This window comes from Abramis brama (assembly GCF_963993115.1).
Source record: "Abramis brama genome assembly, chromosome: 1".
Lineage (NCBI taxonomy): Eukaryota > Metazoa > Chordata > Actinopteri > Cypriniformes > Leuciscidae > Abramis > Abramis brama.
Window position 1 is genome coordinate 39,440,244 of NC_139963.1, and position 14,374 is coordinate 39,454,617.

Consider the following 14,374-nt stretch of genomic DNA (forward strand, 5'->3'; position numbering starts at 1 on the left):
TGCTAAATGCCCGGGCACGGATAGGGGGAGGCAGTCATCGGGGGTGTTGGTGTGCACATGGTTCGCTTGGCAGCAGAGAAAGTGGAGGCAGGAAATAACTGTCACTCTCCATTCAGGCTGGGAACGGGCGAGTGGTGGTGGTTGGGGGTCGGAGGAGGCGTTAATCATTAACTGAAAGGGAGAGAATTAAGTTTTTTTTTTTTTGGCGAGAAGTCTTTTTTTAAATGGCTCTTCATACTTAAAGAATTCACTCCACTGATGGACTGTAGCGGTGTGTGCTGGGAGCTTGTAGATCAGAGTTTCCAAGGCCCCCAGGTTTTGTGTTTACTGGTAGTAAGGAATCAATAAGAGGGCCATTGGATGGAATGAGCCTGTAAATCCTCCATGATATCCCTTACATATTTTACAGCAAGTTTTAATTAATTCAATCAGCTTCTTAACTCAAACTTCAAAGCCTTTTAAAACCCAGAGTATTAATGGAACATAATCAAATTCCTTTATTATTGCGGCGTAAGTGAGAATGTTCAGAATCAGCTACCGGAACACTTTGTATCAGCAAATGGGGAGTAAGTGCTACAGTTTGTACTCGAGGCAAGCTCTTCAAATGAAGGGTTGATGGTTCACATATGAATTTGTGATTAAGTTACGATTATGCTTACTATTGTGATCTTAGGATGGAAAATGGGGGTAGTTTTAGTGTATGCGTTTATTTTGTAAGTCGTCTTTTAGTCCTTGTGACTCAAAGCTACTTCTTTTAGAGCATTACACACTCCATTACTCATAGGCCCAGATTTATTTTCAATTAATTTCAAATCTGCCACCCTGAAAAGCTGTGAATAGGAAGAATCATGCCTCCACTCATACTATCCTGGACCGCATAGAGGACGGTACAACATTTATCAAATTACTTTAATTGTGCTGTCATGTTCAGGCAGCCTCTTGGACGTTAGTAAGACATCCTCATTGTGTGAAGCCTTCGGGGGGCACACGTGTGAGCTATTATGAATTTTAATTCTTCCCTCTGGACTTTTACAATATAACCATTTCCTTTATTTTTAGACTTTAGGTCCACATCAGTTTGAGCATCTTTGTATCTGAAAGCAGTAATTGCTTTTCTTGTCTCCTGGAATTATTGTCAGGTTGCAGCTTGTTACAGTTACTCCAATGTCATTTAGCAGATACATGAACAGCCCAACCAATGCGCTAGGGTTGGTTTTCAGAAGCACGGGGATGTGCTGACATTAATGTGTTATCTTTTATAGGAAAGACTCACTCAGCTGGCACAAATCCTTTCCTCTGTGCCCCCTATGATCATCATGTTGTCCAGAGTGCTACTCTTCAGGGGTTCTGTTATCACTGAATGAAAGTGAGAGCTGCCAATGGCATTTCCTGCAATGCAAAGAAAAAAAGGAAAAAATTGTGTTGTGTGTGTATTTTGCGAGTGCATTATCTATGATGAAAGTTTAATACATTTCTACCCTTATTGATTACTGAAGCAAGATAATTGCGGCTGCTTCATCCACAATTAATTTATGCACATTAATACACTGCATTTGCACATTTTCACACTTACTTGCGCAGCTCAATGTAAGTGCTATTTATAATAATTATTTAAAAAGACAAATATCTGATTCCTTCAATTCTTGGAGCTCAGTTTTGACGAGGTTTAGCGACGAGGTGTTTGACACAACAGTTCCAGACACACACACACACACACACACACACAAAAACGGCCTTTGATTGTGTGTCTATGAGGGTATAGTGAGTGTGTTTCTTGTGCCTTATAAACAAATGAGAACTCCAATATCCCAGCATGCATTCTGCTTGCTTTTTTATTCTGGGCTGAGTCACAGCCATAGACACAAATTACAGAGAAGGAGGCAGTGAAAGGCAGAGATCTTTGAGAGACAGAAGACAGAGACTGGTAAAAAGCCAGAGAAGCAGAGAAGGAGAGAAGGAGATAGAATGAGGGTGAAGGAGAAATAGAAGGGCTCGAATCACAACACAAGAAAGGGGAGGAGAAGGGGAAACTGGTTGACAAGGCTTCTCATTTTTTATTGTTCACTCCTTTGTGGATAGTCTCTGAGTAGCACAAATGTCACATGACTACAGGAGGCATTAAAGTGAAGCACAGACAGAAAAGCAGGAGCATTCGTGTGCGCCCACACATTCACTCTCTCTCGCACACACACACACACACACACACACACACACACACACACACACACACACACACACACACACACACACACACACACACACACACACACACACTACCTTCTACAGGCATGAATACAGTGCAAGAAAAGCAACACACTCTGAGCGAAAGGCGCCGTGTTAATGCTGAAAAAAAAAGAGAGCTTGTTCTCCATATAAATAGGAAATGGGTTTACAGAGAGCTGCTATTTCTACTGCACAGTAAAGCCAGACTGCTGTAGTTATGCAGATAGTGACAGAACTCTTTAAGGTCAACCGTGTGTTATCAACTGTAAATAGTGTTGCAGTTGTTGCTGGACAAATAAAATGCTTTTGGAAGAAGCTGTACATGCACCTAGGGCAAGTAAATATTTAGATAGGCCATGAGTCACCTCCCTCCCTCTTGCTCTTCCTCTTCTCCTTTATGTTTTTGCTCTCCTCGCTCCCTTTTTCAAGTACTCGTGCACTCCATTTTCTCCAGTCGCTCACGTCGCTTGGTCTTCCCATCACTGCGCGAGAGGAATTCTGTGTGCTGCGAGATAAGGAGTGTGAGAACAGGAAACAACTTAACAAGGAAGGATTTAGATGGAAAGCAGACTGATGGGAGAAAGAGAGAGAGATGTAGAGGAAAGATGAGGTGTAGGTCAAGAGCCCGAGGCGGTGTTTGTCTCGAGGGACATGTAGAGAGGACAGGTAGGGCCTGTTTACTGTGGATTCACATCACTCAGGATCTCTAGAGAGAGGGGACAGCAGCTGCTAGAAAGAAGCGTTTCAAGTGCTGTTGCACTGGACGTCTGTGTGATAAAGAAAAGTAAACAACCGGAACAAAGGACCTAGCCGTAGTCCAGATCCAGCTCACCAACAGCAGCACAGAAACAGGAGCCCTTCATAGCCACAGGCTAAAACTACCTTCAGTTCTGCAGTTAGGGGCAGGAGATGAGCTTGGATGCCTTATGCGCTGTGTGTGGGAAGAGGGGTTTTAGTATTTTGTCTGTGAGAAGCGAGGGAGTGAGGGGGAGGAAGAGTGACTGACAGCGCGCGAGAGAGACTGAAGTCTTGGCAGGCACCGAGTTCTGACGCTTCACTTCTGAAGTGTAGGCTTTGGTTTGAGGTTTCTCTGGTGTGGTGTACCCATAATTCCTGGCATGACTCAGAGGAGGCTGAAACCAGAGGAATTAGGAACCATGCAAAAACCTTCCCTTTTTTCTGCTTGGTTCCTATCGCACCATGCCCATGACCCCTGTTGCTTTTTTAGACGTTTAAGGCTCCATCGCAGAGTACAGGAGCACAGGTGATCCCAGTCAAATGGCTCCTGGCCTCCAGCTCAGGGATGAGCTGTTCTTGGCATTCTCCCTGTGATTTGGTGACATTAGATGTCTCGTTTGCAACTGGTGAATGACCTGCAATAGGTTCCATGCTCACTTTCAGCTCTGCAGTCATTAGGCTCTCCAGATGACTAGTTTTCATTCGTTATCACTGAGCCATGATAACTGAACAAATACAGTACGTATTATAACCCCAGATGGGGTCAGACACCGTATCCGGTACTTTTCCACTAGTCACGTTTAATGCCAAAAACTGCGGATTAGTCCGTCCACAGATGTCGACTTTTAATGATAAGCTTAAAGGAGTGGTTTGCCCAGAATTAAAATGATAGATTTATTTACTCACCCTCATGTTGTTGTTGTTGTTGTTGTTGATTTTTGTGAAACATAAAGGACAAAAAAGCCATTAAAGAAGTCCACATCACCATTTTCATATGAATCGAAACATATGAACTCTCGAATTTCTCAATTTTGCATATTTGAACTGACATATCACAATAAGTTACCAGAACCAACTTATGTATTATCCAATACCACTTATATATTTTTTATCAGTTCATTCACTCCCTGGGAATCAAACCCATGAGCTCGGCGTTGCTCTACTGTTTGAGCGACAGGAATGCAATTTTGGTTTTGTGTCAGTGATATTAAACCTTCTGTGAAGGGGAAGATTAGAATTTAAAAATTTTTGTTCCCAAGATTTGGAATAAACACCCAAGTCCTTTGGGCTATTTTTATGGTGTTTTTGTCCTTTTTGGAGCTTGACAGCTTAACCTTCTCCTTGTATGGAAAAAGATGTGAGTAGGGTGAGCAGGTAATAACAGAACAGTTCCTTTAAACCACAAAGTGCCTATAGAATATAAATTGTAAAGTGGCGGCTGAAGATTCTCCTCTGATTAGGCTGGTGATTTCCTTTAATGGTTCTTCAGGGTGACAGTCTTCATCAGCTTTTTATACATTCAGAGAGCGTTTGCTTTCTCTGGAGTAAGAGGCAATCATGATTGTTTGTGTTCCACATCTCTATTTGTGCTTTGTTGGCTAGAGACTGGAAATCTAATGCAGCCACATGCAAATCATTATTCGAGCTAAATGACAAGACATTTCTTTTTGGTTTCTCTATCTCCACAGCTATGATGGGGAGAATGGGCCCTCTCCTGGCCGCAGCCCTATGGATTCGCAGGCGAGTCCTGGGCTGGTGCTCCATCCCCCCTTCCCTCAAAGTCAGAGAAGGGAATCTTTTCTCTACCGCTCTGACTCTGACTACGACATGTCCCCCAAGACCATGTCACGAAACTCCTCCATCAACAGCGAGGGGTAAGCCGTCTCTCCCTCAACAAATAGCACACTTTCACCGTTTACTGTCTTCACGTTTCATTTCTAAAAGGCCTCAGAGAAAGTTGTTTTATCCCAGAATCACCATGCAGCATTAAGCACATCAACTAAATCCCTCTTTACCTGTCTCACTATAATGCTGTTACACCCTCAGAAATGCTCACGCTCTCTGTGACCACCGTGTCTGGATGGCTTTTTTTAAATCAATTTCCTCACACCTGGGGATGATTCCTTGCCTCATCTCAATACTATAAAAGACCATTTGTAAACATTTACCAAAATGTATAGTATTTTTCCTCCCCATTTACTGGGACTGCTCTTTCCTCTTTCTGCAGTCATGCTGAAGATCTCATAGTCACCCCTTTTGCTCAGGTAAGCCTCTATTGTGTCTGGCAAACAGTATATAATGAGTGCTAATTGCTTGTCATGACTTGCTGAGTTGGAGTTGAGTGATATCCTGCTGTTCACTTGCTCTCTCTCGTTTTTTCTTCTCTCTGCCTCTTTAATGCAGGTGTTGGCTAGTCTACGAACTGTCAGAAGCAACTTCACCATTCTCGCCAACGTCACGACTCCCACTAACAAGTCAGTTTTTAGCTTTGATGCAACAATTTCTATATTTCTGCTCTGCCCCCTTATGGCCACCAGTGTTTCCTTTCCAATACAGAATTTTATTTTATTCATAATGAATAAATAAAAACAATGTACAAAAATAATGCATATTCACACAGCTTAACTCTAAATCTTAACATCATTTTTTTTTAATCTTATTTCATGTGAAAATAAATTTTAAAATTTGACATTTATATAGGCTAAATATGTATTATATAATAAATGTAATTATATATAAATGTATAATATCGTCACCTTCCTAAAATAATTGCTCAAGTAATTTTTTCAGGTTTCTCAGAAAACATAATATATATTGACGGTCGCCTTTCAGAGGTTGAGTAGATCTTCGTTCTTCTTGATGCAGCTGCCATCTTGAAAAGCTTGTAAAATTGCCTAAGTCTCATTGTCTTTTGACTTAGGCAAAATAAAACGGCCTAGTCACTCTTGACATAGGCCATTATACTACAGGGGTAGAATTGCATGATCTGTTCAACTGAGGGCGATTTTACCAGAGGTGGCCAGCATCATGAGGAGATGACTTATGCAAAAAAATTATTTTTGTCAAAAAATTACATAGGCAATTATTTTAGGAAGATGACGATATATATTTTGAATATTTTTTTGTGTGTAATATTTTACTTTATTTGCTCGGTTCATAACAAGTGCAGCTTTCCTCCCAGTGAGCAATTCTAAATTAATTTACACCAGTAGAGGGCGACCTCTACCACTATCACTAATGTAATGATCTTTTTGTCCACAGGAGGTCACCAGTGACCAGCCAACCAACGGTTCCCCCAGCAACGCTCTCAGGTATGTTTATTGTACTGTAACTTAGTCACTGGTGAGCTTTCTATCTCCCACACTAGCACTCTCCCACACAGTGTCTCTCACATTACGCATACACTTCCTCTTGTAGACACTGTTGCCAGTAAAATACATTACGGCATCAGAAATAGTGGAGCCATATGGGAAACAGGGGCTGGAATCTAACCAGATGCTTCAACTAGCCAAATAAGAGCCCTCAGCCGCTAGTTTAAATAAGAAACTCTGAGGCATATAAGATGCTGCACATGTTGAGAAAATTAAATTTGAATTATTTAGAATATAACTTTTATCAGATATTTTAATGTACATTAGATGACTAAAAGTATGTGGACACTCTTCTAAATTGCTCGCTTTGAACTCTTTTTGCAGCAGCAGCAGCAATCAACATCATCCAAATGTCCATAGAAATGGTTTAATAAGTCTGTGTAGAAGTTAAATGCACAAATCCCAGATTTGAATGTTTTTTTAATAATTTGGGGATCAAGTGGAATTGTAATGGCAATCCAGGCCTCATTACCTGGAGCTAGTCACATAAACAAAGCCTATATATGCTAAGAATGTGTCTTAAAGGGATGGTTCGGAGTAAAATCAACCTAGGGTCCTTTGAACCATGACCTCGAGCCAAACACACACACACACACACACACACACACACACACACACACACACACACACACCCCCCAGAAGGTCGAACATTATTAAAGTTAGAGCTTATTTAGAGATATCAGCCGAATGGCTAAGTGCAGGCGCTAATGGATCCAAGGTTTTATCTCGTAAATTACCCCACTAATAATGCCCAGAATGGTACCAAACTTCTACAGTAGTACTAATAGGTTCTGTACTCATAAAACGAGGCATTGGAAAGTTTGTTAGTACATCAGGAGTTTATTTAAATAACACTTGCCTGATGGCTCATGCTACTGCTTCTGTGATTTGGGAAAAGCATGTAAAAGTCCTGGTAGAAAGCGATGCATAAGGATGTAGTGTAATGACGAATTATTATTTTTTATGAAGTGTTGACAACTTAGTGTAAACATATAATTGTTGCAAACTGGTACTACCAACACAATATTAGTGCATTCCTGGAAATGGGCGTCGTTATACTACATCCTTATGCATCGCTTTCTGCCAGGACTTTTACGGGCTTTTCCCAAATAACAGAAGTGACCTCGACGTCCAGGTTAGCGGTAACATGAGCCATCAGGCAAGAGTACAGAACCTATTACTCCGAACCATCCCTTTAAGACCTCGTTTGACCAACTAGCATTTAGATAAGAAATCAGTCTTGCTTTTCCGATTGCAGACCAATGCACCTTTTTATGCAACTGACTTCAAAAAGTTAGGACCAGCAGTGGCCGGTTGCATAAACTGCTAGTCATTTAATTGTTTTCTTCAAGACTTGTATAACTTTTTTAAAGTCAATTACATAAAAAGGTAGATTGGTCTAATTTGAATCCAAAAAGAATGATTACCCCTCGGTGATGCAGATTCATACATCTATAGGCGAACAACTTCTTAGAAGAGCTGATATAGCAGCAAAAGGAGGGGTTAATGCTTTTGAAATTAATGTTCAACAAAAGCATTAATGAGGTCAGACACTGAAGTTGGGTGATGTAGCCTGCCTTGGCTTTGTGCAGGCCAGTCCAGTTCCTCCATGCCAGACTTCATAAAAAAATATTTTTATTTATAAAGGGGTGTCCACATACTTCTTGCCTTATATTTTAGTTATTGGAATTAGACCCATCAGTTTAGTGCGACTTCTGCTTTATTATCTGTCTATGAGCAATGACTATACTTATTTTTCTACACACTGAATACACTTGTTGTATTTGTAGTGTTAAACAACATGGTTCCTCAGTATATAACTGATGTAACTTCATTTGTTGTGCTTTCTTTGATATTTTTATATGTTTATAAATTGGTTTGTCACTTGATTCCAGAAATTTAGCCGCTGTAAAAAAAAAAAAAAAGACTATTCATTCTTACGAGTAAAAAGATTCATTATTTATGAGGCATTTGATCTCTCCATATGAAGCTCTTGAAATATTCATGCTTGGATGCTTTTTTTTTTGAAGACATCACTCAGACAATTCTTTATGTCCTCCTGTCAGGAAAGAACATCCCCACTGTTCACAAACGAAGTTCTCACAGCGAGTGTTAAATGTATGCGACAGTGCTGTTGTGATGTGATGCTGATGGCTGTCTTATGTCCTGTGCAGATGAGACATACCAGCAGCTGGCTCGGGAGACTCTGGAGGAACTTGACTGGTGTTTGGACCAGCTGGAGACCATTCAGACCCACCGCTCTGTTAGCGAGATGGCTTCCAACAAGGTGTTTCTACAATCACTTACTGTTGCATGTGCTGCCTAGTTTGGTTACCGTATTGTCCTACCTTCTCAAAGACCAATTTTGTCTACATACAGTCTACCATAAGTTTGTGGCCTATCACACTAGGTATTTTTTTCCATTTCAAGTATCCATTCATGGTTTATAATTTCCACCCTGTACATTTTACGAAACATGTAACATGATTGCCTCAAGAAGAGGTTTCAAGATCTGCCATTCTGTGAATTATCACACATGAAGGACTACATCTATGCGTATGCGGAGAAATATTCTTGAGCAGGTTGTGTGTGCCGGATCTGATATGGTCCCGTCTGAGTGATGTTCCTTTCTTTAATGTATTTTTAATCATCATCCGTAAACACGGAAGCAAATAGCTTTTGTGTGCAACTCTGCCAGCCTTGTCATACACGCTGCTCTGGTTTGAGAATTGTAGAAGAGAAGGAGAGAGAGGGAGAAAAAAGAGGGTTTGTGGATGGGGAGGACATGAAGGAGGGAGGAGGGGGCTGCAGTTTGGTCCTGATGCCAGTGTTTCTGCTGTAACCTTCGTTGCTATCGAGCTGCAGCAAGGTCTACCCTGCCAGTTTATCCATTGGCTCTTCGCTGTGGCCATGAGACATGTGATTTAGATGCTGGCCAATGAAAAATCGGTTGCTCTCTTCCATACCTTGCCTGTTTAAAGAAACAGTACCATGACTTTGGATGTGCAGCTTTTTGTATGGTTGTTTCCATGTACCATATTACTGGTGCTTCATGTGTTTTGCTATATACCTCATAAGATGAACATCAGTATGAGAAGTAAGCAGTGTTTGTGTGTGTATATTACAACATGTGTGAATTGAAGATCTGTCATATATCTCTCACATTAACACACACACATTCACTCCCATATGCATATTGGCAGAATCATTCATGCAGAGATAAGCGGAAACACTGAAGCCTAGATTCGTTCCCCTTCTCTTTGTCAGACTATTAAATACATCTCACACACATACAGACGTTTGTCCATTTTCTACGCTCTTACATGCCGTCTGCCGCACATGCGCTCTTAGGGTGCGTGTACACGCACACACACCCAAGCACGCGCCTCCTGCCACAGCGGCTGATTAGCTTGCGAGATCTGTCTACAGCATCCAGGGAAACAGAGCGAGAGGCAGAGCATCGGCTGAGCTGCATCGGCGAGGCTGACACAGTGTGTGGATTAAACAGTGGGGCTGCTGAAGAGAGCTGCTTTGTGCTGACAGGACTGGCATTGTGCTTCATGGACTGTGCGCTCTGAACACAACTCGCTGGGAACGCTGGGCCCGGGTCCTGGAGCTCTGCGGTGGGGGAGGGGCGTCGACGCAGGGAGAGAGAAAAAGGATGTTTTTCCAGACCACCGCTCTCTTGTGTAGTTTGGCTTTTGACTGAAGGCCCCGTCTTTTCTTGTGTTTCTGTCTGCTTGTTTCAGTTGTCCTCTCTGTCTCCTCTTAACCGTTTTCTCCGACTGCTACCTGTGTGTTGTTGTTGTTTTCCTTCCTCGTCCTGTCACCCCTCAGTCAGTCTCCATTAGCTATTTGCTCCATCTCCATCTTTCTCCTTACCTCCTATAATTCCTCTGTTCTCCTTCCCTCCGCATCCTCTCTGTGTCCTTCAGACGGTTCCGTCTCTTTGACTCTCCATCTTTGTCCATTCCACCCCTCGTCACTTTCTCCCCCTCCTGTTTGATCATTGGGTCAGCTCTACTCAGCTGCTGGGATGAGATGTAGTTCCTTCGCCCTGTGGATTTGGGCGGCTCCTGGCGGGCCGTTTGCAGGGGACACTCGCCTGCAGATCGCCGTGGGGCCCACTCAGTGGTTTTCAGGAGGGCCTGGTTCTCACACTGCTTGCTGCATGTAGAGAGACAGCCTTAGCGAGCGCTTGCCGCTAGACTTTTACCCCCTTGCTCCCCGCCTCTTGGGGGCAGCCGTCACTCTGGAGCACCCTGGCCGGCTAGGCTGCGGCCTCTCTGCCCACACCCTGACCGCACCCACATGCCGCTGGGGCACCCGCCGCGCTTCGGCCCCCGTGCACTTCCGCGCCTCTTGCCTTTGCCAACGGTCCACGCCATCCGTCACCCTCAGCATGGGCGTGGTGGAGGCCATTGACCCAACGCCCTCTTCCTGCCCCTCACCTGTGCCCGGAGGCTACCGGCTGGCCCACTCCTCCAGCTACAGCCCCCTGCAGGGGAGAAGAGGGTCAGAGCTGGAGCTTGAGGCAGCTGCAGATGGGGTGCTGGATGGGGGTGGTCAGGCCACCGAGCGTAGGGCCCCCTTCATGGATCTGTTCTGCGATACCTGCTCCAAACCCTGGCTGATTGGTTGGTGGGACCAGGTAGGGTCAGCATGAATTGAAAAAGGTTGCTAAATATCTGTTAACAAACTTCAGGTCCAGAAAAGGAGAAAGGATGTTTGCTCAGCAGGATGATAAACAGAAATGTGCGGGGAAATAAAAGTTGCTTAAGTGATTGAACTGTAATGCTTCTGGAACAGACAACATGTGATAAGACCGATGTTCGTTGTATGCTGGTGTATCCACATTTGTATCAGTCTCCAGAACTCAAGTGTGATTTTAAACCTGAGCTCTAACTTAGGCACTTATTTTCAGTGACACTTTTGAGAGCTAGGGAGAAAATGGCTGCCGCCAAAGCACTTGGCTTACGTTGTTTTAGTGCCTTGTTTTAGAGTTGGACAGAACCTGTACGGTTCTCAGGATACCTCAACTGCACTCTTCCCATTTCCTCTATCTTTCCCTCTATCTCTGGTTTGGGAACAGGCTTTATCTGCTCAATATTTGGTAGCTTTTTTCTGCATAGTTCTTTCATCCAAGACTTGTTTACTGTTGAGATGTTTGCCACCGATAACGATGATGTTGAAATGTGGCAGAATCAGTGTTTGTGTTTTAATTCTATCCAGCAACAACACACCTTAAATCTATCACAGGTAAAACTTAAGGTTTGTTCTTGCCAGATAGAATTAAAAACATTGGGACATAATCTGTGACTCTGTGCCACATTTCAACATGGAAAGGGATGCTCTCTGTGGTTTCAGGGAACTTTTTTCTATTTCTTTGTTCTTAATTGTTGAATGACAGATGTGTTTTATCTATGTTGCTGAATAGACCTGTAGAAATTAGCTCATTGAAATGCAGAAGCACAGCATCAAACTCAACTATCAAGCTTAGTCTTAATAAATAATAAAGGCAACAGATAGTATCAGACTCCCCTAGTAACACATATTTGTATTAATTTGGTCTGATTTCCTTTCCACATGATCTGGTATCATCTTGGTCCTCTAGAGGATGCATGCATGCTAAAAACAGTTGGCACTCTGTGAATGTTTAAATAATGACTCAGCACAGTACAAACAGATCTTTGGTACAGTATGTAATATGCACTTGCACAGGGAAGAGAGTTTTGTACATGAAGCTTTATATAAACTCTGTGTGAGATAGACATTGTGCACTGATCCCTAAGAGAACATTCAGGAAGATTCAGGTTTACAGTGAGGGAGTTTATACTGTGATTGTGAAAGGAAAATGACTTGGAATCAATTAAAAATTAGATTTAACATCGATTGTTATTTCCCCTATTGTGTGTTGTTGATTAGATATTGTGAATTATTTTATGGCATTCTCACATTGTCTTCAAACCTGATGTCAGGGACACTGTCATCAAAACACTTTATATTTTGCTAGCTATAGAAGATTTAAAAACAACGATAATGATGCATGTAATATAAATTATACATTTGCATATATCTAATACACACATGTCCATTTCATCTAGGAAGGGAATTAGATGCACACCATGAAAGAGAATGAATAGAAACACAATCAATGGAAAAATATGACTGCAGAGGAAAAAGGATAGAATGTGGAGGACAAAGATGAAAAGAGACAGGAAACAAAAAGGAGGGCTTAAAGAGAGAGATAAAGACAGAATGGAGGAGAGCAGAATAGATAGAGAGTGATACAGAGAGTGTTGACCTTGGAGGAGGTCAGAGACAGACACCTGCCTACTCTCTCAGATTGTCACCCAACCCATCGCCTCACTCCCATCATGCTGCAGGAGGGACTGTGAGGAGGCAGTTGCTAAGGAAACCTGCTGGTTTCCATGGAGATTGTAATGTGTGAAGGACCAGTCAGTGGGACAGACCAGGGGTCTTATCGGAGTCGTGCTGTGCGACTGTGTAGTTGTCTTGTGTTATCTGCTGAAGTTGCACAATTTCAGTCATTTGAGGCACATACGTATTTTGTTTCTTATAAACAACTAATTTTGCTACAAATCTGTTTTCTTTTTTTGTTAAGCAGTGGTTTGCGGAGATGTAAGATCATTCAACAATGTTCTCCCCTCATGGCAATTACTTAATTTGATTTTAATTAAAGACAGGCCCTTCCTCTAACCCCACAATGTTACAGCTAAAACATTAGAAATGCCTTAGGTTTATTTGCATGTATATATCTGCATGCTTTATAAGCACAAGCTCTATATAACCTGGCAGTACCACATACACGGCATGTTTGGGTAACATAATTTAGATATTTTCAACATATGTCTTATGCCTATATGCTTTGCAGTAAAGCAAAAGTAACAATCTGAATAATAGAGAAGAATATAAAGCCGTAATGGGATAGTTCACCCAAATAATTTCAATTCTGTCATCATTTACTCAACCACCTGTCGTTCTAAACCTGTATGACTATTTCTTCCATGTTTTTGTCCATACAATAAAAGTCAGTAATTTGAGTCATGATGTTTGAAACCCCCAACATTCTTGATGATTTTTTTATTCCATTTTGGGATGAATTATGCCTTTTGACATGTATTTGACATGTGATAATAAAGTCCATTTCTTTTCAAATGGACAAAAACTTTCCATTTTCTGTATACTTATAACTCTCCTCTCTTCCCTGTCTATCTATCTCCATATTTCCCTTTTCCTATCTCTAGTTCAAGAGGATGTTAAACAGGGAACTGTCTCATCTGTCTGAGATGAGCCGCTCTGGTAATCAGGTGTCCGAATACATCTCCACTACGTTCCTAGGTAAGCGAGTCCACTCACGCTCTGCTTTGTACATCTCAGCCCTTTGCTTCTATTTTCAAAAGTGCAGAACAAGTTCCAGCATTGCAGTGGGTTATAGTAGAGTACATGCACTACTCTGAAACACTCAATGCTTAATGATTTGAAATGAGCTGTCATCTGTTAAAAGTCCATGCATTTGTTGTGTCCCAGACAAGCAGAATGAGGTGGAGATTCCCTCTCCTACGCTCCGGGAGCGAGAGAAACCAATGTCTCACATCAGCGGAGTCAAGAAGCTTACACATAGCTCGAGCCTCACTAGTGCAGCCCTGCCCCGCTTCGGGGTCAAAACCGAGCAGGAGGACGCACTGGCTAGGGTACAGACACAATGCATACACACAGTACTCTATTTTACCATTATCAGTATTAAAAAGTCTGTTTGTCGAATGGATTTGTTATAATTGAATTTATCTTTACAGGAGCTGAATGATTTAAACAAGTGGGGCCTTAATATTTTCCATGTGGCTGAGTACTCCAATAACAGACCTCTAAGTTGCATGATGTTTGCTATCTTCCAGGTGTGTGGTCCCTGGTTTTTGCTATAAATGCTTCTGTGCTATGCTTATGAAAAATGTCAGATGCAAAGATGTCGGTGTGGTTTTGCATGCTCATTATTAGGAATGGGTAAAAATATTGATTTTCAA

The 14,374-nt window shown here is 42.1% G+C and overlaps 1 protein-coding gene across 2 annotated transcripts in view; it reads left to right on the forward strand.

Moving 5' to 3' along the window:
• The window catches only part of pde4a (phosphodiesterase 4A, cAMP-specific), a 53,069-nt gene that overhangs the window by 28,823 nt on the left and 9,872 nt on the right, over nucleotides 1-14,374 (forward strand). Inside the window, exons 2-9 of one of the 2 annotated variants that reach the window (XM_084113724.1) lie at nucleotides 4,650-4,835; nucleotides 5,189-5,225; nucleotides 5,365-5,435; nucleotides 6,223-6,272; nucleotides 8,507-8,619; nucleotides 13,601-13,694; nucleotides 13,884-14,047; nucleotides 14,150-14,248. In XM_084113724.1, coding sequence (XP_083969850.1) covers nucleotides 4,650-4,835; nucleotides 5,189-5,225; nucleotides 5,365-5,435; nucleotides 6,223-6,272; nucleotides 8,507-8,619; nucleotides 13,601-13,694; nucleotides 13,884-14,047; nucleotides 14,150-14,248 — 814 coding nt within the window. Of the gene's footprint in view, nucleotides 1-4,649; nucleotides 4,836-5,188; nucleotides 5,226-5,364; nucleotides 5,436-6,222; nucleotides 6,273-8,506; nucleotides 8,620-10,516; nucleotides 10,984-13,600; nucleotides 13,695-13,883; nucleotides 14,048-14,149; nucleotides 14,249-14,374 lie in introns of those variants that run through there. The other variant, XM_084113725.1, reaches the window with a different exon arrangement.